The sequence below is a fragment of the Dipodomys spectabilis genome, unplaced genomic scaffold, assembly GCF_019054845.1.
Source record: "Dipodomys spectabilis isolate Male_0828 unplaced genomic scaffold, ASM1905484v1 ptg000422l, whole genome shotgun sequence".
NCBI lineage: Eukaryota > Metazoa > Chordata > Mammalia > Rodentia > Heteromyidae > Dipodomys > Dipodomys spectabilis.
Window position 1 is genome coordinate 8,218,327 of NW_024871099.1, and position 21,261 is coordinate 8,239,587.

The 21,261-nt window shown below is 51.6% G+C and overlaps 3 protein-coding genes across 3 annotated transcripts; 2 read left to right on the forward strand and 1 right to left on the reverse strand.

Annotated features, from left to right (window-relative positions):
• The first annotated feature begins 6,399 nt into the window (after positions 1 to 6,399).
• LOC122097588 (SH3 domain-binding glutamic acid-rich-like protein) lies at positions 6,400 to 7,047 on the forward strand. The gene has a single exon (XM_042668176.1). The coding sequence runs from the start codon at positions 6,483 to 6,485 to the stop codon at positions 6,825 to 6,827; it is 345 nt and encodes a 114-aa protein (XP_042524110.1). The 5' UTR covers positions 6,400 to 6,482; the 3' UTR covers positions 6,828 to 7,047.
• A 7,720-nt stretch (positions 7,048 to 14,767) lies between these two features.
• Positions 14,768 to 20,341, reverse strand: Znf45 (zinc finger protein 45). The gene is made up of 4 exons (XM_042667795.1): positions 20,327 to 20,341; positions 19,594 to 19,720; positions 19,359 to 19,457; positions 14,768 to 16,593 (listed from the first exon to the last, which is right to left on the reverse strand). Exons 1-4 carry the CDS (start codon positions 20,339 to 20,341, stop codon positions 14,768 to 14,770), a joined length of 2,067 nt encoding a protein of 688 aa, XP_042523729.1.
• Positions 18,575 to 18,952, forward strand: LOC122097589 (60S ribosomal protein L36a-like). Its single transcript, XM_042668177.1, has one exon. The coding sequence runs from the start codon at positions 18,592 to 18,594 to the stop codon at positions 18,907 to 18,909; it is 318 nt and encodes a 105-aa protein (XP_042524111.1). The 5' UTR covers positions 18,575 to 18,591; the 3' UTR covers positions 18,910 to 18,952.
• Positions 20,342 to 21,261: the final 920 nt, after the last annotated feature.

Sequence of the window (21,261 nt, forward strand, 5' to 3'; positions counted from 1 at the left end):
CAAGTGGTAGGGTGCTAGCCTTGAGCTAAAGGGCTGAGGGACAGCGCCCAGGCCCAAAGTTCAGACCCCACGACTGACAACAACAACAACAAAGAACCAAGACAAACCAAAACAAAAGAAAGAAAAGAAATGAGAATTTTGCTGTTTGTTTCACATTCTGCTGGGGTTGCACCTCCTTTTCACTTGTTCTTAACCATAGGCAAATCTAGGCCCACATACTAAACCCACAATTTACGCTGTCCTTCATTACTCTGGCGAATGCGGCGTTCTTTCATTATCTCTCTTCATAACAGTGTTTTACTTCCATATTTCCAACTTCTGACTTGTGTAAAAATAAACAAAAAAAATGCAAAGTGAGAAAACAAGCCTTTAGATTGCACCTGCTAATGCTACAGAAAAGAAGAGCAGGCTGGAGGGAAGGCCTTACAGAGGGTCCTGGGAACCGTAGTCCCGCCTCTTCCGGTGGCTTGGAGCACTTCCGCCCCCGGAAAAGCTCGGTTTGGGTACTTGCTACACTGGAAGAATTAATATAATATATTTGCATATAATATAATATATTATAATTTTACAATATAGCTATTATTATATTATATTAATAAAATATATTGGCTGGAAGAATTAATATAATATATTTGCATATAATATAATATATTATAATTATACAGTATAGCTATTATTATATTATATTAATAAAATATTGGCATCAGCAGTGTGAGGACAAGAATCCAAAGCCTGCTCTCCTAGGGGCTTCTGGGAAACCTGCCGTTGTTTGCACTCCCGCCCGAAGGGGGGGTGGGCGGGACAACGGGTGGTGGCGTGTGGAATTCTGGGAACTGTAGTTCCTTCCTCCCCTCGCCGCCCAGGCACTTCCTGGGATCCTTTCTGAGGGGTGAGCAGCCTCGGGGAGCTCGCAGTTTCTTTGAATATTTAGGACCCGGTCGTGGGGTCAGCAAGGCTCTCGCAGTCGGGGTCACCGGTAGGCGATGACCTGGCCAGCCGTGGTGTGTGGGGTGGAAGGGCAAGGGGGCAGTCGCCAGCCCTCTCACAGAAGGAAGCTCTTTTTTGGGGGGTGGGGTGGGGAGGTGTGTGATGAGGTCGGTGATCCAAGGAACGAGGCTGACACAAAGCCAAAGTTAAGCAAAGCTTTTATTCCGCGCCAAGCATGGAGAATCAAACTGACCAGTCAGGGCCATCTCTATGGAGAGAGCCACCTGCCTAGTCTTACAGGCTAGCTTTTATAGGGCAAAACCACAAATCATAAACTAACTGTAAGCATGTAGCTAATCTTACTCTTATTGGTTAAAACAGAAGGGTTACATATGTGCTTTCTCCTGATTGGATGCCTCTGTTGTGCCCAGGTCGCAGGATCCCCACCAAGAAGACCACCCAGAGTCAGACTCTACCGCTGTTTTAAGGTTTTATTTAAACAGACTGAAGCTCGGGCCTCGTCCTACACTCCGACACAGAGGAGCCTAGGAGGAGAGCCCCGAGCTAAAGATTTTCAGGGTTTATAAAGGCACACAACCAACCAGGTGTTTGGATTACCACCACCTGTTGCTCTGCTAGAACAAGCAACAAGTAATCACTGCCTCAAAACTTTAACCCTTCACCACCACCTGGCCTATCCCGATCTTGCTTTATGGCTTTATCTCTGGGAACTAGCCATTTTTGGGAATTCCCTCCCCCCCCCTTTTTTTTTTCTTACAGACAGGGTTTGCTTGCCCTTACTGCACAAACAACAGATGCAGGCAAGGCCAGCTCATACTTATGCTTTACAAACTAAATGGCTGCTTGTACAAAATGGAGTTATTTTGACTAAACTGGTCCTAACTTTCCACCCTTATCTTTGAAACTGAGTCAATGCCTTGACTCTTCAGCCAATTTTTTTTTTTTTTGTCGGTCGTGGGGCTTGAACTCTGGGCCTGGGCGCTGCCCCTCAGCTCTTCAGCTCAAGGCGAGTGCTCTACCACTTGAGCTACAGCGCCACTTCCGGTTTTTTGGTGGTTTATTGGAGATAGGAGTCTCACGGTCTCTCCTGCCCGGGCTGGCTTTGAACCGCGATCCTCAGATCTCAGCCTCCTGAGTAGCTAGGATTACAGGTGTGAGCCACCAGCGCCCGGCTTCTTCAGCCAATTTTATGTCCTGTTGTAAGGGGTTATACTGGGCCTGTAGGACTAACATTTTTACCACTCCAAGTTTCTTTTATACAAATGACATTAAGGTATTTATAATACAGAGGTCATAAAGCAATATTAGTATTAATACGACCAGGAGTCCAGCTATTGCTGATATTAGGGATGTCATCATGGGGACCAGCTGAATAAGCTTTTATACCATCCTTGAGAGTTTTTGTGCCATTGTTTGCATTTATCTAGTCTTTTTTTGATAGCTGCCAAACTGTTTTTGATGACCCCCATGTAACCCCCCCCAAATTTCCCCCCAGGCCTACACAGAGCCCCCCTTTTTCTTTTTCTTTTTTTTTTGTCAGTTATGGGGCTTGAACTCTGGGCCTGGGCACTGTCCCTCCACTCTTCAGCTCAAGGCTAGCGCTCTACCACTTGAGCGCCACTTCTGGTTTTCTGAGTGGTTTATTGGAGATAAGAGTCTCACGGAGTTTCCTTCCCCGGGCTCAGCCTCCTGAGTAGTTAGGATTACAGGCGTGAGCCACCAAGGCCCTGCAAGTCCCCCCTTTTCTAGAAACAATATGTCAAGTCCTCTTCTGAATTGTAATACTACTCCAGCTAAAGAGCTCAAAGAATCAGTTACCTTGTCTAAATTTTCATGCCTGTGGTGTAAGTCAGCATCTACCTGAGATCCAAGGGTCTCAAAATCTACTGTTTCCTTTATTAAAGCTGCTGTTGGGGCTGGGAAGGTGGCTCAGTGGTAGAGCGCTTGCCTTGCATGCTTGAGGCCCTGGGTTCGATTCCTCAGCACCACATAAGCAAAAAGAAAAAAGCTGGAAGTGGCGCTATGGCTGAAGTGGTAGAGCACTAGCCTTGAGCTGAAGAGCTGAGGGACAGCGCCCAGGCCCAGAGTTCAGGCCCCACGACTGGACCAAAAAAAAAAAAAAAAAAAAGCTGCTGTATCTACTGCCATGGACCCTGCTATCCCCACCACAACTAGCGCGGGAATCAGGATGGGAATTGCACTTTGTGTCCGTCCCATCCCAGCAGTAAGATGTTGGAATCCTTTGGGTCCTCCCTAATAGTCTACTTGGGGAAGAATGTGGGCAGTTATACAGAGCTCATTCCAGGAAGAGTTTTTAAACAAAGCAAGGTTAAGACATGGTGCAATTCCCGAGTTGCAAGTAAACCAAGTCCCTGTGTGGGCCTTAAGGAAGTTAGTTGGAACAGTAGGGACTATTATGGTGTGACATAGGTCTCGCTATGGGGAGGCTCATTTTCCCCGTCTTTGTTGTCAGGCAGAGTCCCTTTTCTTTTAGATCCCCTAAGGTTAGCCTGGGCACCTTTTCCCATTTACATGAGTCATAAGAACTCTCATTTTTAATTTGGCCTTTTTGAGTCTCTATGGTCAGGTTAGTTTCTATTTTAATATAATATAGAGGCTGAGGATTTAAGCATAACCACAGCCTCGAGTAATGTTGGGGTCTGAAGCATTTACAAAGCTAACATTGACTTTACCAACGGAAGTAGAACTTCAGCGGTGTGATTATCACCAATACTGGACTTATGTGGGGCGAGGTGGTGGGAGCCTGTGTTGGTTCTGATGACCTTGGGGAATTTGGGACCGGATTTGGCCCTATAGGTCAGGGTGGTTTTATAGTTTTAACGTTTGGATCGTGAACATCCCACCACTGTCTTTGCCACCTTTATAGTATCTGAGACCACAAGTTTTATGCCATATTTCCAAAGCAGGTCTCTGGGATTTGTTATTACAATGTTTAATTTAGTACAAGAGGTGTCCGGCCTTACCCTCCAAGCAGAAGTTTGGCATGGCCCTTGGGTTACCCAAATATGGAGGTCAGCGTGGGATGAGGTCCCGACAGTAGCCATTGTTTTACAACCTGATTCCCGAGGCTAAATTTAAAGTCCTTTCAGTTGTCCATTGATGTCTTTCTGTGTCATTTGCCCCTCGTACTCAGATCTTTTCTCCAGATAGTTTTGTTATAGGCTTTAGTAATGATGAAAATTGGGCTCCCGTGTCCACCAAAAAGTCAATTGATTTTCCCTCCACCTCAATCTTTTTTTTTTTTTTGGGGGGGGTCTGGTCGTGGGCCTGAACTCTGGGCCTGGGCGCTGTCCCTTGGTTCTTCACTTCAAGGCTAGTGCTCTACCACTCGAGCCACAGCGCCACTTCTGGCTTTTTTTTTTCTGCTTATGTGGTGCTGAGGAGTCAAACCCGGGGCCTCAAGCATGCAAAGCAAGCGCTCTACCACTGAGCCACCTTCCCAGCCCCCCCTCCACCTCAATCTTAACCCGAGGTTTGGGGAGGGGCTCCGAACCATGGCCCCCTTAGTCTCTGTTGGCCAGTATTGTCATTTCCTTTTTAGGGCACTCCTTGGCCCAGGGTCCCTTTTCCTTGCAGAAAGCACACTGATCTGAATCTAAGTCCTCCCGAGTGTTCTTCCTGCCCTTAGGCTTTTCCCTCCACTATCCATCTCCTACCTGCCTTTTTCCTTTAGACTGACCTCTTTTTCCCTGATTCTTTTCCACCTCATGTAATGCCAGAGCCTTTTCAAGCCTTTTATACTGTCTCTTATCCTCTTGTACATTCCTGTTGTTGAACACCTATTTTGCTATGCCCACTAACTCAGTTTTTTTTTTCCCTTCAAACCCCTCAATCTTCTGAAGCTTCTTCCTTATGTCTGGGGCCGACTGGCTAGTTAAGGCAAGGTTAATGGTTCTCAGATTTTCGGGGGCCTCAGGGTCGATCAGGCTATACATTTTATAGGCCTCCAGGAGCCTCTCCAGAAAAACTCCCCCCTCACTTCCCCCCTTCCCCCGCCGGGGGACTCATCCTTACCTTGAGTCACTGTGCTAATCTTAGATAGATTTATGGGCCTCCTTGCAGCCTCACGGAGTCCCCCCAACAGAGTCTGGCGGTAGACATGGAGGCTCTCCTTACCTTCATTGGTGTTTGGGCCCCAGTCAGGGGGTTCTTTGGGGCAGTAGACTTCCATTCTCTGGGGGACTCGTCCTAACCTCTCAGCTATCACCTTATGTGTTTCCCTCATAATGTGATCCCTCTCCTCCGCGTTAAAGAGGGCCATAAGAAGCTGCTGGATGTCCACCCCGGCAGGCTGCTGGGTAAGGAAGACAGTTTCCAAGAGACTAATCAAGTCCTGGGGGTGGGCAGAGAAAGACTTAATGCTGAGCTTTCCAATTATAGATGTCAGAAGAAGAGAAAGGAATATGATCAGGTGAGGGTGCCCTCTGCTGTCCGGTGGAGCAACCTCGCAAAGAGGCAGCAATCAGCGCCGTTGGAAACGAAGGGGAACAAGGTGGCAGAGGAGGATAGAGGGAAGAAGGGGAAGGAGAGGGACCGGGGTGTGGGGTAGGAAAAGGAGAGGGTGAGAGACCGGGGCAAGGGGAATCCCCGCGATCGGCAGCCCCATGTGCAGATCCTGAGCGAGTATGGCGTGAGATAGTAAGAGGAGGACAGGGTTGGGGGTTGAGTCTAGAGGAAGAGTAAGGTGGGGGGTCCAGATCCTCTATGTTGATAGGGGCAGAACAGTCTTTTTAGATTTTTCTTCTTGTCCTGATTTTGTTTCCTTTTCTTTTCTTTCTTTCTTTCTTTTGGTCATGGGGCCTGAACTTTGGGCCTAGGTGCTGTCCCTTAGCTATTCAGCATAAGGCTAGCACTTTACCACTTGAGAGACAACACCACTTGCAGCCTTTTCTGCTTATGTGGTGCTGAAGAATCGAACCCAGGGCCTCAGGCATGCAAGGCAAGCACTCTACCACTGAGCCACCTTCCCAGCCCCTCTTGTTCTGATTTTGGAGATCTGATCTGCTTCAGAGGGAGAGAAATGGTCTCGTTAGCAGGGGGGAAGGTGAGGGTTTAACCATGATGGTGGCTTTTCCACAAGATATTGCCAGGCCACGATGTATGGTATCTGGTCCCAATGGAAGTCAAAGACTTCCAGAGTAAACTCTGGGTAGAGTAGATTTGGGCCAAGACAAATGTTCCTTCTGGTGGTCATCCTGTAAAGAAAGTGGGCCACTCAAACTGGCTCAGTCCTCCTCATTTGATCCCGGACGAGCCCCCATCTGATAAAGTCCAAGATCAAAGGAACGAGGCTGACACAAAGCAAAAGTTAAGCAAAGCTTTTATTTTGAGCCAAGCGTCGAGAATCAAATTGACCAGTCAGGGCCATCTCTATGGAGAAAGCCACCCCACCTAGTCTTACAGGCTAGCTTTTATAGGGCAAAACCACAAATCATAAACTAACTGTAAGATTCCAGCCGTCGCTGTAGCTGCTCCAACACCCCAACAGTCAATTGCCTACTGCTGTTTCCAGGATGGTGATCCGTGTGTACATTGCATCCTCCTCCGGCTCTACGGCGATTAAGAAGAAACAACAGGATGTGCTTGGCTTCTTAGAAGCGAACAAAATTGGATTTGAAGAGAAAGATATTGCAGCCAATGAAGAGAACAGGAAGTGGATGAGAGAAAATGTACCTGAAAACAGTCGACCAGCCACAGGGCATCCCCTGCCACCTCAGATTTTCAATGAAAGCCAGTACCGTGGGGATTATGATGCCTTCTTCGAAGCCCGAGAAAATAATGCAGTGTATGCTTTTTTAGGATTGACAGCTCCACCTGGTTCAAAGGAGGCAGAAGCCCAGGCGAAGCAGCAAGCATGAATCTTCAGCATTCTGCTGTCAGCATCTTGAAAAATGAGTCTCCTTTGCTTTTTATAAAATAGCAAAAGTATCTTGGCTTCAAAAGAAACAGGCTTAATGTTGTTAGTTGGTTTCTCGCATGCAAACAATCAAAATGAATACATAATTAAAATGTGAATGCTCTGGTGAGATGATTGGATGATGAACATAACATCTTAAGTAGATATCATAGAATAAAATAGAATAGAATAGGAGTGGTATTGTTACCTGCCAAGGCATTTTATGTAATACTTCAGTGATTTACAAAGAAAACACCTTTTTTGGTATCTTATTGCAGCTAAAATACTTCTACAGCTAGACATTGCTGAATTTAAAGGAGAAAGGCTCTGCTTCCCAAATTATCCTGTTAACTTTAGTGAACAAAACATGTATGTTTTAAATTTGATATTACGGTGAATAAAGTGTACTTGCAAAAAAAAAAAAAAACCTAACTGTAAGCATGTAGCTAGTCTTACTCTTATTGGTTAAATCAGAAGGGTTACATGTGTGCTTTCTACTGATTGGATGCCTCCACCTGGCCTGTCCCGACCTTGATGTTTGGCTTAGTCTCTGGGAACTGGCTGATTTTTGGAAATTTTTTTTTCCTTTTTTTCTTACAGACATGGTTGGCTTGCCCTTACTGCACAAACAACAGATGCAGGCAAGGTCAGCTCATACTTATGCTTTACAAAATAAATGACTGCTTGTACCAAATGGAGTTACTTTGGCTAAACTGGTCCTAACATGGGGGAGGTTGTCTGGTGAGTCCCCAAGGGGACCTCACAGTATTCGAGGGTCTCTGTGGCTCCCTGATACCCAGCCTGTTGCCCCCCCCCATCTTTCTCATGCCCTGTCAGCTCTCCATTTTTGTGGTTGAAAGTATTGAGTCTTGGGGGAGGGGGCACTGAGGCAAGTGAGTCCTGAGTTTGAGGCTGGCCTGGGCTACATAGTGCCTTTAAAAAGAAGAGGAGTGAGAGAGAAGGAAAGAAGGAGGGGGAAAGAGGAAGGAAGAAAGGAAAAGAGGGAATGAATGAGGGAAGGGTTGGAAGGAAGGAGGGGAAAGAAGTGAGGCTGGGTAGGCTAGGCTAGGCTAGGGAAAATTGAGGAATGGTAAGCTTACAGCAAATACAGGAGGTATTCATTGCCTTAAGATGACCAGAGGCTGGGAAGGTGGCTTAGTGATAGAGTGCTTGCCTAACATGCATCAAGTCCTGGGTTTGATTCCTCAGTACTACAGAAAAAACTGGAAGTGGTGTTGTGGCTCAAGTGGTAGAGTGCTAGACTTGAGCAAAAGAAGCACAGGGACAGTGCCGAGGCCCTGAATTCAAGCCCCAAGACTGGCAAAAGAAAAAAGAAAGAAAGAAAAAAAGATTAAGGGACTGAAGTCATTTAGGGGGAAACAAGGCAGTATAATTTGAGGAAAATGAGGCCTGGTGAAGGCAACTCAAGAACATGGTATTTAGAAACATAGAAGTGCCATCTTTGCTTCTAAGAGAGACAACAGGATACATTGTTTCCTAACAGGATGTATGCTTCCCCCAAACTCAAGCCATCTCCCACTTGAAATGCAGGGTGCCTTATCTCAAGGATAGGATCTGTTTTATAAGATGCATTCTTACCTGGAAGAGATGACCCAACCGTCCAGAAACTCAGAAAGTACACCAGGAGTGATCAGAGCAAAGCTGAAACCCCTGTCAGACCTCCTACCCTTTCCATATGAATACCCTAACAGCCAAAGAGCTGTGGGTCTATCTCCCTGTGAGAGCACCCACACTCATTAAGAGTGTGGCCCTGCCCTTCTGCTTATCTGTCTGCTTGCCTCCTTGCATATTTACTCAATAAAGCACTGCCAAATTGTCTTAACCATCGCGACTAGTCCAGAAATTCTTATTCTGCGGTCAAAGTCAAGGACCCTAAGCGAAGAGTTCCTACACTTAAAGGGAAACTTCACAAACCCTTACCTGCATCAGGTGATATAAGGAAGAAGTGGAGGTCCAGGTACCAGTGGCTCATGCCTATCATCCTAGTTACTCAGGAGGCTGAGATCTGAGGATGACGGTTTGAAGCCAGCCTAGGCAGGAAAGTCTGTGAGAATCTTATCGCCAATAAACTACTCAGAAAAAGCCGGAAGTGGTGCCGTGGCTCAAGTGGTAGAGTGCTAGCCTTGAGCTGAAGAGCTGAGGGACAGCGCCCAGGCCCAGAGTTCAGGTCCCACGACTGACAAAAAATAATAAATAAAAACACTTAAGAAGAAAGTCTCGAGTTTTGCCATTTCTCCTATGAAAAACCATTTTCTTTTGTCCCCTTTTCATATGCCATCCTAATGATCTATTTGTAGCCATTGTGGGGAAGATAGCCTGGATTATAGGTATGTGTCACCATGCCTACCTTACACCATACATCTCTTTTTATTCTTTTTGCTTTGTGCTGCTACATGGGTTTGAACTCAGGGCCTGAGTCCTGTCCCTTAGCCTTTTCTGCTCATGGCTGGTTCTCTACCACTTGAACCACACCTCCAATTCCTGCTTTTTTGGTGGTTATTTGAAGTCTCCTGGACTTTCCTGCCCGAGCTGGCTATGCACTGTGATTCCCAGAGCTCAGCCTTCTGAGTAGCAAGGATTACAGGCGTGAGCCACTGGTGCCCTGCTAATGTGCATCATTTTGAGGTTGCATACTCATTACCATTGCAATTTTCATTGTCTAAGTGGACAGTTGTTAGATAAGTGGAGTCACCTGTGTAGCAGGTGACAGGAAAGTTGAGTGTCCTCTCTCAGCACCAGGAAGGGCTGACCACACATTCTTTCCCAGTGGCCACTGCATGTGACCCAGGCATGTGTTTGCCGTGGCAGGAGGTGATGACATCAGGGACATAGATGTGGTCTTCAGCAAAGAGGAGCTGTGGTGGCTGGCTGCTGCCTGGAGAAAGTCTTATGAAGATGTGATGGTGGAGACCTTCTGGAAGGTTCTGTCTGGGTGAGGCAGGGCCTATGGCTGGACAGCAGCACCTGTGAGGAGGGTGTGGCTAGAACTCTTTCAGGGATTTCTGTGGGGAAGGGCTGGGGGCGTGGCTTCGAGGGGCGTGGTGTCACATGGGACAAGGCTTTGGTGTGGGGAGCCTGGTGTTACCTGGATGTGGTCTGAGGGGCGTGGCTTCCTTGGGGGCGTGACCTTGGTGTAGGGGCGTGGCTCCGAGGCAGAGCACATTCCTAGCAGGTGTTAAGGCCTTGAGTTTCATCCCCAGCACTGGGGTTAAAAAATAAAAGTACAAGCCGGGCGCCGGTGGCTCACGCCTGTCATCCTCGCTACTCAGGAGGCTGAGATCTGAGGATCACGGTTCAAAGCCAGCCCGGGCAGGAAAGACCATGAGACTCCTATCTCCAATAAACCACTAGAAAACTGGAAGTGGTGCTGTGGCTCAAGTGGTAGAGCGCTCGCCTTGAGCTAAAGAGCTGAGGGACAGCGCCCAGGCCCAGAGTTCAAGCCCCATGAAGGACAAAAAAAAAAAAAAAAGAATTTTTTTTTTTTGGTGCCTGTCCTAGGGCTTGAACTCAGGGCCTAAGTTCTGTCCCTAAGCTTCTTGGCCCAAGGCTAGCACTCTACCATTTTAGCCACAGCTCCACTTCTGGCTTTTTGATGGTTAATTGGAATTAAAAGTCTCACACGGGGGCTGGGAAGGTGGCTCAGTGGTAGAGCGCTTGCCTTGCATGCCTGAGGCCCTGGGTTCAATTCCTCAGCACCACATAAGTAAAAAGAAAAAGCAGAAGTGGTGCTGTGGCTCAAGTGGTAGAACGCTAGCCTTGAGCTGAAGAGCTGAGGGACAGCGCCCAGGCCCAGAGTTCAGGCCCCATGACCGGATCCCCCCCTCAAAAAAAAATAAATGTGTCACAAGTTATCCTTTTCCAGCTGGCTTTCAGCAGAGTTCTCTGGCTCAGCCTCCCAAGGTGCTAGGATGACAGTTGTGAGCCACCAGTGCCCAGCTTGAGAGATTTGGTTTGAAATGAGTTTTTTCCTATGTACTGGACCTAGTATTTGAATTCAGGGCCTGGATGTTGTCCCTGAGCTTTTGGGGCCTCACGGCTAGAGTGCTACCACTTGAGCCCCAGCTCTGCTGCAATCTCCAAATTCTCCTTATTTTAGGAGACGAGCACCTCAGGGAGATGGAGGTTGTCCAGGAGGTGGGATGAAGGCCCCTACCACATGAAGATCTTTTCTGCTCCCCAGGCTGGCAACAGGTGATACGGGAGCTAGCTGGGTTCTGCAGTTCTGTGGGAAAGACTCTCGTGGCTGGCTTTCCACTGAGAAATGACAATGGGCCCCCCCAGCCTCCAGGTCACATGTGGTAGGAGACCCCACGGAGCTGGGCAGTGTGCGCCACATGGGCCCCTCGTGTTCAGCTAGGTTCCCCGGAGGGAGCCCTGGTGGGAGAGGAAGCCCACAGACGTGAGAGATGCGACAACCCATTCCGTGGTTTCTCTAGTCATCATGCCCACCAGTGGGTCCACGGCGATGGGGTCCCACAGACCCTATGATGTGAGTGGGCTCTGGTGGCCTTCAGCGAGTTCCCACTATAGAGAATGCACACGAGCATGACTGGGGGGCACAGGGACATCCCGGGAGAGACCGTATACATCCGAAGCTGCAGCTCCTCTGCCGGACTCAGGCTTCCACACCCACCAGAGGGATCCACAGTGAAAAGCAGCCTCACACGTGCCCCGGATGGGCAGGGTTCTGCGTGGGGTCTCACCCGCAGGCTTATCAGATGAGCCACAGCGGGGCATGCAGAGTGCAGGAAAGGCTTCAACCAGAGCTCCAGTCTCACCACCTGCCCACACCCACAGTGAGGCCCAGGCCTGCATTCCATATCGCAGGAGTCACACAGCAAATAAACACACGAGCCCCACGCTGGCGGCCTCTGCCTGCCATCCTAGCAGCTCAGGCTGAGATCTGAGGATCGCAGTTGGAAGCTAGTATGGGCAGGAAAGTCCATGAGTGTCTTATCTCTAATTAGTCAGCAAAAAGGCAGAAATGGAACCGTGGCTCAAGTGGTACAGTGCCAGCCTTGAGTGCAGAAGCTCAGGGATGCTGGATGGACGCCATGTCCATCCGTGCAGTGTGCGCAGGCGCTCCCTCCGGGCCCTGGCACGGTCCCGGACGTCACATTGTTGGCCAGGAGACAAGTCATAAATAATTCCCCGGGCGCTCTCAGGGCCCAATGGAAAAAAGTGGAACAAGAGCAAAAGAAACCAGAGAAATCACACAGACACACGGCTTCCCAACAGCTTTCAATCAGTTAGCCAGGGAGGAAAATTTGAAGTTTAAATGAGAACACAACACAACGGGACCTGTCAGGTAGGGCTGGGCTGCAGCTGAGATAGTTTCTAGCTTAGAGAGCCCACACTGGAAGGAAAAAAAAAAAAAAAAGACAGTGCAGGTGGCTCACACCTGTAATCCTAGTTACTCAGGAGGCTGAGATCTGAGGATCAAGGTTCAAAGCCAGCCCGGGCAAGAAAGTCCATGAGACTCTTTTTCCTTTTTTTCTTCTTCTTTTTTTGTCCGTAGTGGGGCCTGAACTCTGGGCCCGGGCACTGTCCCTCAGCTCTTCAGCTCAAGGCGAGCGCTCTACCACTTGAGCTACAGCGCCACTTCCAGCTTTTTCTGCTTAGATGGTGCTGAGGAATCAAACCCAGGGCCTCATGCATGCAAGGCAAGCACTCTACCACTGAGCCATCTTCCCAGCCCCTCGTGAGAACATGAGAATGGAAATAAACCAACCCACAATGAGCAGTCACAGCTAAACAGAAATGCTCTCCCCAGACCTGACCCATAACCCCGCCATTCCACATCCGAGAGTCGACAGTGGGGGTGGGGGTGGGGGGAAGGGCATAGCTGCACAGACACCACTTTGTTCATACGCGAGTGCCGTGGACTGTCACACAGCTATACAAAGTGCAAGCGTGCATGGACTCTGAACATATTGAGACAAGCTGAGCTCAGAAAAGAAAATGCCTGCTTCTGCTCACATGTGGAAGCTAGATGAATAGACAAATTCATGGATAAGTACGTACCTATATATGTCCCTATATGCATCAATTTGTGTATACACATTTGCATATATAATATATATTTTTTACAAAACATGATTTTTTTGGGTGGGTCGTGAGGCTTGACCTCTGGACCTGAGTGCTGTCCCTCAGCTCTTCAGCTCAAGACTAGTACTCTACCACTTGAGCCACAGCATCACTTCCAGTTTTCTGGTGGTTTATTGGAGATAAAGAGTCTTAAGGACTTTCCTGCCTGGACTGGCTTTGAACCTCAATCCTCAGATCTCAACCTCCTGAGTAGCTAGGATTACAGCCACCGGCGCCTGGCTTACAGAACATGATTCTAACTGTGGAATTATATCCAGAAAGATAAAGGAAAGGAGAAGAAAAGGAAGATGGTGAATAATTTGAAATTCACTGCAACTATAGGATGCAGCATAAAGGGTGTTCATGAAAGCTGATGAAATGAAGGAAAGCAGCAATGAAAAATGTTGCAAGTAAAACATAACATATGCAGTGAAACCCTGTGGTGCAATGAACACACACACACACACACACACACACACAGAACCAGGTACTGGTGGCTCAAACCTGTACCCCCAGCTGAGCTATGAGGATTCCAGTTTGAAATGAGCCTGGGCAGGAAAGTCTGTGAGGCTCTTTTCTCCAGTTAGCCAGCAAAAGGAAGTGGAGCTGTGGCTCAAAGTGGTAGAGTGCTTGGGGCTGGGAAAGTGGCTTAGTGGTAAATGCTTGCCCAGCATGCATGAAGCCCTGGGTTCGATTCCTCAGCACCACATACACAGAAAAAGCTGAAAGTGGCACTGTGGCTTAAGTGGTAGAGTGCTAGCTTTGAGCACAGAGAGGCTCAGGGACAGTGCCCAGGCCCTGAGTTCAAGACCCAGAACTGGCAAAAAAAATAAAAGTGGTAGAGCGCTAGCCTTGAGCAGAAAACTCATGGACAGCACTCAGGCCCTAGGTTCAAGCCCCAGCTCTCTCTCTCTCTCTCTCTCTCTCTCTCTCTCTCTCTCTCTCACACACACACACACACACACACACACACACACACTCGTTTTGCTGGGTATGGCTAATGCCTATAATCCTAGCTACTCAGGAGGCTGAGATCTAAGGATTGTGGTTCAAAGCCAGCCTGAGCAGGAAAGTCCGTGAGACTTCTCTCCAATGAACCACCAGAAAACCGGAAGTGGCGCTATGGCTTAAGTAGTAGAGAGCAAGCTTTGAGGTGAAGAGCTGAGGGACAGTGCCCAGGCCCTGAGTTCAAGCCAGGACTGGCATCAACACACACACACACACACACAAAACCCTATTTTTGCTCCAGAAAGTTTTCCACTGTCCCCTTACACACCTTCGCTCACGTGGCAGGAAGTACAGGCAGGTGCTGTGAGCAGGGGAAGCCCGTGGAGCTCAGGCGTGGCCATGCGCCCAGGCCCAGCCCAGCCCCAGCCGTAGGCAGAGCGGGTCCTTCCTGCTGGGGTTTTGCATCCTGGCTCTCTGCCCTGGCTTTGCGGCCTCTGTCCGGGCGCCCTCTCCTGGCGTCCCGCTGTTAAAACGTTGGATGAGAACACCCCGTTTGCTTGTTTCTTGGCTATGGTTGAGAGTGAACTCGTGGCCTCCGACTTGCCAGGCAGGCGCTGCGCCTCCCCAGCCACGCTCTCAGCCCCCCCTTTTTTGCTTTTTTCTTTTTTTCAAATACAGTCTCCTGTTTTCGCATGGGCCGGCCTCTGACTATGATCCTCACGTCTTGTTGCCTCCTGCCTGAACGTTAATGCGTGCCTCCACGGCCGGCTCGTTGAGATGGGGTCTCCATGGCATTGTGCCTGGGCTGGCCCTGCGGACACGCGTGGATTTTTGAGAAAATCTTTCTTATTTTGGCTCTGCTGGTGATGGGTGAACTTCAGTTGGCACCTGAGGACCGTGGCTTGGGGGCCGGCTGTCCGGGGCGGGCAGCGGCGGTGGCGGGCGGGGGTCCCCGCCGGCCTGGTCCCCGCGGTGGGCCCGCTGGTGGATGAGGAGCCCGGAGCCCCAGCGGAAGCCCTTCCCGCACGCGTCGCAGGTGTAGGGCGTCTCGCCGGTGTGCAGCCGCTGGTGCGCGCGCAGGTTGGACCTCTGGCTGAAGCCCCGGCCGCACACGGGGCAGGTGAACGGCCGCTCGCCCGTGTGCACGCGCAGGTGCGCGCGCAGCCCCGAGCCGCCGGCGAAGGCCTTGCCGCACTGCGCACACCTGTGGTCGCGGCCGTGCGCGGGGCCGCGCAGGTGGGCCTGCAGGCGCGCGCGCTCGGCGAAGGCCTTGGCGCAGAGCGGGCAGCGGTGCGGGGCCCCCGCGTGCGCCCGGCGGTGCGCCTCCAGCCGCGCGCCCTGGCTGAAGCCGCGCCCGCACAGCTCGCACGCGTACGGCCGTGCCCGCGCATGCACGCGCTGGTGGCCCCGCAGGTGCGCGCGCTGGCCGAAGCCCTTCCCGCACAGCGCGCACACGTGCGGCCGCGGCGCCGCGTGCACGCTCAGGTGGCTGCGCAGGTGCGCGCGCTGGCCGAAGCGCCGCCCGCACTGGCCGCACTGGTGCGGGCGCTCCCCGCTGTGCACGCGCGCGTGCGCCCGCAGCGCCGCCGCCTTGCTGAAGGCCTTCCCGCACTCCCCGCACGCGAACGGCCGCTCCCCGGTGTGCACGCGCCGGTGGATCTGCAGGTTGAAGCTCCAGCCGAAGCCCTTCCCGCACTCCCCGCACGTGAACGGCCGCTCCCCGGTGTGCACGCGCCGGTGGCCCTGCAGGTGCGCGCTCCGCCGGAAGCCCTTCCCGCACTCCCCGCACCGGAACGGCCGCTCGGCCGAGTGCACGCGCTGGTGGCCCTTCAGGTAGGAGCTGCGGCTGAAGGCCTTCCCGCACTCCCCGCACGCGAACGGCCGCTCCCCGGTGTGCACGCGCCGGTGGGCCCGGAGGTCGGAGCCGCGCGCGAAGCCCTTCCCGCACTCCGGGCAGCGGTGCGGCTTCTCCCCGGCGTGCGCACGCGCGTGCGCGCTCAGGGCCGAGCGGTGGCGGAAGCCTCGCCCGCACTCGGCGCAGCGGAGCGGCGCCTGGCCCACGTGCAGGCGCGGGGGCTCGGCCAGCTCCGAGCTGGGGTCCAGGCCACGCCCGCGCTCCGGGTGCGGGTTTTCCGCGGCGTGGGCCGTGGGCCGGTGGCCTGGGCCGCAGGCGTTCCCGCCGGGGCTGGTGCTGCAGGGGTCGGGCGCGGGCGGCTGCGCCCCCGGGGGGCCGCGCGGGGATTCCGATGCCGGCACCCGGCAGTCACCACCGGGACGGCCGCCGCCGTGGGCCGGGGCTGGCGCGGGGGGCCGCACGCCCGGGCTCGGGGGGCAGCGCCGGCCGCAGCCCTGGCGCGAACAAGGGTCCTGGTCCGCGCGCGGCGGGGACCCCTGCGCCCCGCCGTCCTCGTCCCTCCCAACCCCGGGGCCCGAGTGGGGCGCAGAGCTGTCCCCCGGCGCGGGGTGCGGCCCGGAGAGGCGGCGGGGAGCCACGCCCCGGGGCTGCCGCGGCTCCTGCGTCTCCCCCAAGGTCTCCCCGGCACTGAGACCCGCGGTAACCGCGCGCGCGCCCGGGCCCCGTCGCCAGGCTTGGTAGAAGGAAATCTCTCCAGGAGAAAGAGGACGGAATCCCCGGCCCTCGGGCCTCGCCAGGCCACCTTCACTCCGGCTTCCTGGGGGGACAAAGACAAGCAGACAAGTCCGCAGTGAGGGCTTCGCAGAGACTACAGGATCCCGCCCGGAGCCTCCTTCAAGTCTGTGAGCTGAGGCCCAGCCTCGCAGTCGGCACACCGTTCCCTAGGGCCAAATTCACCATTCGCCAGCAGCCAGGGATGTAAGAGAGTTTCTGACGGGTGGGTGTTTCAGTGCTGAAGAGTTAAAGGACGATCCCACCATGTCATTTTATTTATTTCTTTGGAAAAAACGTTCTTTAAAAATAGTGACAATTGGGGCTGGGAAGGTGGCTCAGTGGTAGCGCGCTTGCCTCGCATGCATGAGGCCCTGGGTTCGATTCCTCAGCACCACAAAAGCAGAAAAAAGCCGGAAGTGGCGCTGTGGCTCAAGTGGTAGAGCGCTAGCCTTGAGCTGAAGAGCTGAGGGACAGTGCCCAGGCCCAGAGTTCAGGCCCCACAACCAACAAAAAAGAAAGAAAGGGGCTGGGAAGGTGGCTCAGTGGTAGAGCACTTGCCTTGCATACATGAGGCCCTGGGTTTGATTCCTCAGCACCACATAAGCAAAAAGAAAAAAGCCGGAAGTGGCGCTGTGGCTCAAGTGGTAGAGCGCTAGCCTTGAGCTGAAGAGCTGAGGGACAGCGCCCAGGCCCAAAGTTGAAGCCCCACGACTGACAAAAAAAAGAAAGAAAGAAAAAGAATAGTGATGACTTTCTTTTTCTTTCTTCCCATCATTGGAAAAAAAGTTTGGGACAACATTTAATATTAGTTGAAGAAAAGCTGGAAAATATACTGAAATATGGTGATTCCAGAAAAATGGTCTTATTTCTTTCTCTCTCTTTCTTTTCTTTTTCTTTCCTTCTTTCTTTCTTTCCTTGCTTCCTTCTTCCCTCCCTCTCTCCCTCCCTTCCTCCCCCCTGCCAGTCCTGGCACTTGAACTCTGGGCCTGGGCCTGGGCACCGTCCCTCAGCTCTTCAGCTTAAGGCTAGAGCTCTACCTCTTGAGCCACAGAGTCACTTCCAGCTTTTTCTGTGATTAATTGGAGATAACAGTCTCACAGACTTTCCTGTCTGGGCTGGCTTTGAACTGCGATCTTCAGATCTCAGCTTCCTAAGTAGCTAGGATGGGGGGTGAGCCAGGTGCCCAGCTTATAATCTTTGTTCTTTCACCTGTCATTTTAGCATTTCCTATTTAATTTGCTTTGATGAGCAATGCTGCCACTGCGCTTGCGCTGCGTGCGGGTGCTCCACCCTGTGCAGAATCCGGCCAGGTTCCTCAGGCCTCCCTTGCAGCCTGTCTCTGAGATTTCTCCTTTCTCTCTCACATAGGAAGAATGGTCAATTAGGCCAAGGAATCATCTACCATTCTGGAATATTCTCCAATTGCACTGATTTATCCTATGCCTCTTAGCTGTCCCAAAGTGGACTGAAGACAGAGAAGGCGACACATGTATCAAGCACTTCATTCAGGCAGAGAAGAGCAAGGGATTGAACTGAGACAGAGCCCGCTGGTAGTGGAGAGGGGCAGCAGTATGGAGGGGCACCCAGGGAAAGAGACACGGAGAAAGGGAATATAGAGTTACAGCGGAAGCCTTGTTTTGTCTTTTTTTTTTTTTGTCCGGTCGTGGGGCCTGAACTCTGGGCCTGGGCGTTGTCCCTCAGCTCTTCAGCTCAAGGCTAGCGCTCTACCACTTGAGCCACAGCGCCACTTCCAGCTTTTTTCTTACGTGGTGCTAAGGAATGGAACCCAGGGCCTCAGGCATGCAAGGCAAGTGCTCTACCACTGAGCCACCTTCCCAGCCCCGGAAGCCTTGTTTTGCTTCCTGTGAATGGGGAACCTCTGGACAGCTCAAAGGAGAACTGGCACATTCTGTCTTGTGTTCTAGCAATGGTACTCCAATGAGAGGCAGACAGAGGAAGACTGCAGTCTGGACAAAAAGTAAGAAACCTAATTTAAAAAAAAAACAACTACTTTTGGCGCTGCTGCAGGCTTCCTGCCATCATGGTTAACGTTCCTAAAACGTTAACTTTTTGTAAGAAGTGTGGCAAGCACCAACCTCACAAAGTAACACAGTACAAGAAGGGCAAGGATTCTCTGTATGCCCAGGGAAAGCGTCGTTATGACAGGAAGCAGAGTGGCTATGGCGGTCAGACTAAGCCAATTTTCCGGAAAAAAGCTAAGACTACAAAGAAGATTGTGCTGAGACTTGAATGTGTTGAGCCCAACTGTAGATCTAAGAGAATGCTAGCTATTAAGAGATGCAAACATTTTGAATTGGGTAGAGATAAAAAGAGAAAGGGGCAAGTGATCCAGTTTTAAGCTCCAACTTTTGTTATGAAGACAATTAAATTGTGAGGTCAAATTCAAAAAAAAAAGCAAACAACTAAAGCCAAAAAAGGACTAGGGGTGTGGTTCAGGTGGAAGAGTGCTTACCTCAAAAGCTCAAGGCAATGAGTTCAAACCTCTGTACTAGCAAAAAGAAAAAGAAGCCAGGCACCGGTGGCTCACACCTGTCACCCTAGCTACTCGGGAGGCTGAGATCTTAGGATTGTGGTTCAAAGCCAGCCTGGGCAAGAAAGTCTGTGAGACTCTCACCTCCAATAAACCAGCAGAAAAACTGGAAGTGGTGCTGTGGCTCAAGTGGTAGAGTGCTTGCCTTGAGCTGAAGAGCTGAGGGACAGCGCCCAGGCCCAGAGTTCAAGACCCATGACTGATAAAAAGAAAAAAAGCCCCCACTCTGCGCTGTTGTGTCCCAGTGTGGCTCTCACCTGAGCACGTGTGGCTGTGGCCTTGCGTGGCTGTTTTGGTCACAAGCGCATCTTCCCTCTCTAGCCGGGTAATCAGGTCAGGTTTGAAGGGCTGGTGTGCTGTCAGAAAGGCGAGGAGAGCAAAAATCTTTTATGTTTGATGGTGTCTACTTTGTGAAGAGTTGAGAGGTGGTACCTGGGCCACAGATGCAATGGGGAGATGGGGGGCAGTTGGGCCACACAGGCCCATCCTCACCCACGGCCAGAAGGTTCTGGAAGGTCTCCAGCATCACATGGCGGTGCAGCAGTCTCTGGGCCTGGTCTAGCAGCTGCAGCTCCTCTTCGCTGAAGACCACAGCCACATCTGTGAACGTCACCACCTCCTGCAACTGCGCAGACTACCCGGGAAGAGGGGGCACTGAGAATGTGGGGCCATGGAGCTACCCCATTTCCCAGTGCCTTAGGGCACATGGAGTTTCACCACATTGATGCAGAACGTGATTCGAACACCTAACTGTAGTGTCACAGACCAGATCTCCTGCATTCCTGCCTTAGCCTCCCCAGCAGAGCACAGGGGACCATGGGGAGTGAGGCCCAGCTCATTGAACAGAAAACTGCAGCCAGGTGTGGTGGCTCATGCTTGTCATCTTAGCCCCTCAGGTGGCTGAGATCTGAGGATCACAGTTCAAAGCCAGCTTGGGCAGGAAAGTCCATGACTCTTTACCTCCAGTAAACCAGCAAAAAGCCAGAAGTGGAGCTGTGGGCTCAAATGATAGAGTGCCAGCCTTGAGCCCCAAAAAGCTCAGAAACAGTACAAAGGCCCTGATGTCAAGCCCCAGGATTGGTGTAAAACAAAAGAAAACAAAATACCAGTATCGAACGTGTGGTGCTATTCTTTACATTCAGGGGGAAAAAAAAAAATGTGTCCACAGCGGGTGGCCTCTGAGAAATGGGATAACAGATTACAGGCAGAAGTGAGAATAACTCACCTGGAATTTGGTCATCTTCTTCCTGGGACAGGCAGAGGCCTGAGGGCCAAACAGAAAGCAGCCCTGACATAGAGGACCATGGCCTCCCAGAGGCTGTCCCACAGGCCCCACCCACTCAATGACACACCACTTCTGACCACGCCCATCCACAACCCCGCCCACCCACAACCCCGCCCACCCACTCCTCCCATCCTGGGTGATAGGGCAGTGGATAGGGAAGTGGCATGGAGAAGCAGTGCAATGCACTTGTTTTCTGTGGGCTTTGGGGACAAAATCCCCGTGTCCAGAACTGGCTTTGTTGTGCAGCTGCTGAGGGACTGTGGCTGAGCTGCTTAACCTTTCTAGTGCTCCGATTCTGTCACCTGCAGGCCTGCAACAGAACCTCTGACAGCAGTGCTGTTGGGTGGTATGGGGGGGGTATGTGTGTGTGTCAGGTGGTGTATGTGTGTGTCTGGAATATGTTCAGGTTGTGTGTGAGGTGTGTGTTTTGGGTTGTGAGGGTGGTGTGTGTGGCGTGGTAAGTGTGTTGGGTGGTGTGTGTGTGTGGTGTGTTTCAGGTTGTGTGTCCGGTGGTGTGTGTCTCGTGTATGTTTTGGGTTGTATGGGTGGTGTGTTTGTGGGGTGGTACATGGTGGGTGTGGTGGGGTGGTATGTGTGTCGGGTGGTATATGTGTGTGTCTGGTGTATGTTTTGGGTTGTGTGTGGGTGATGGTGTGTGTGTTGGGTGGTGTGTGTGTGGTGGTGTATGTGTCTGGTGTATGTTTTGGGTGGTGTGAGGTTGGGTTGTGTGTGTCAGGTGGCGTGTGTGTCGGGTGATGTATGTGGGGGTTGGTGTGTGTGTTGGGTGGTGTATATGTGTCTAGTGTATGTTTCAGGTTGTGTGTTGTGTGGGTGATGGTGTGTGTGTTGGATCGTATGTGGGGAGGTATGTGTGT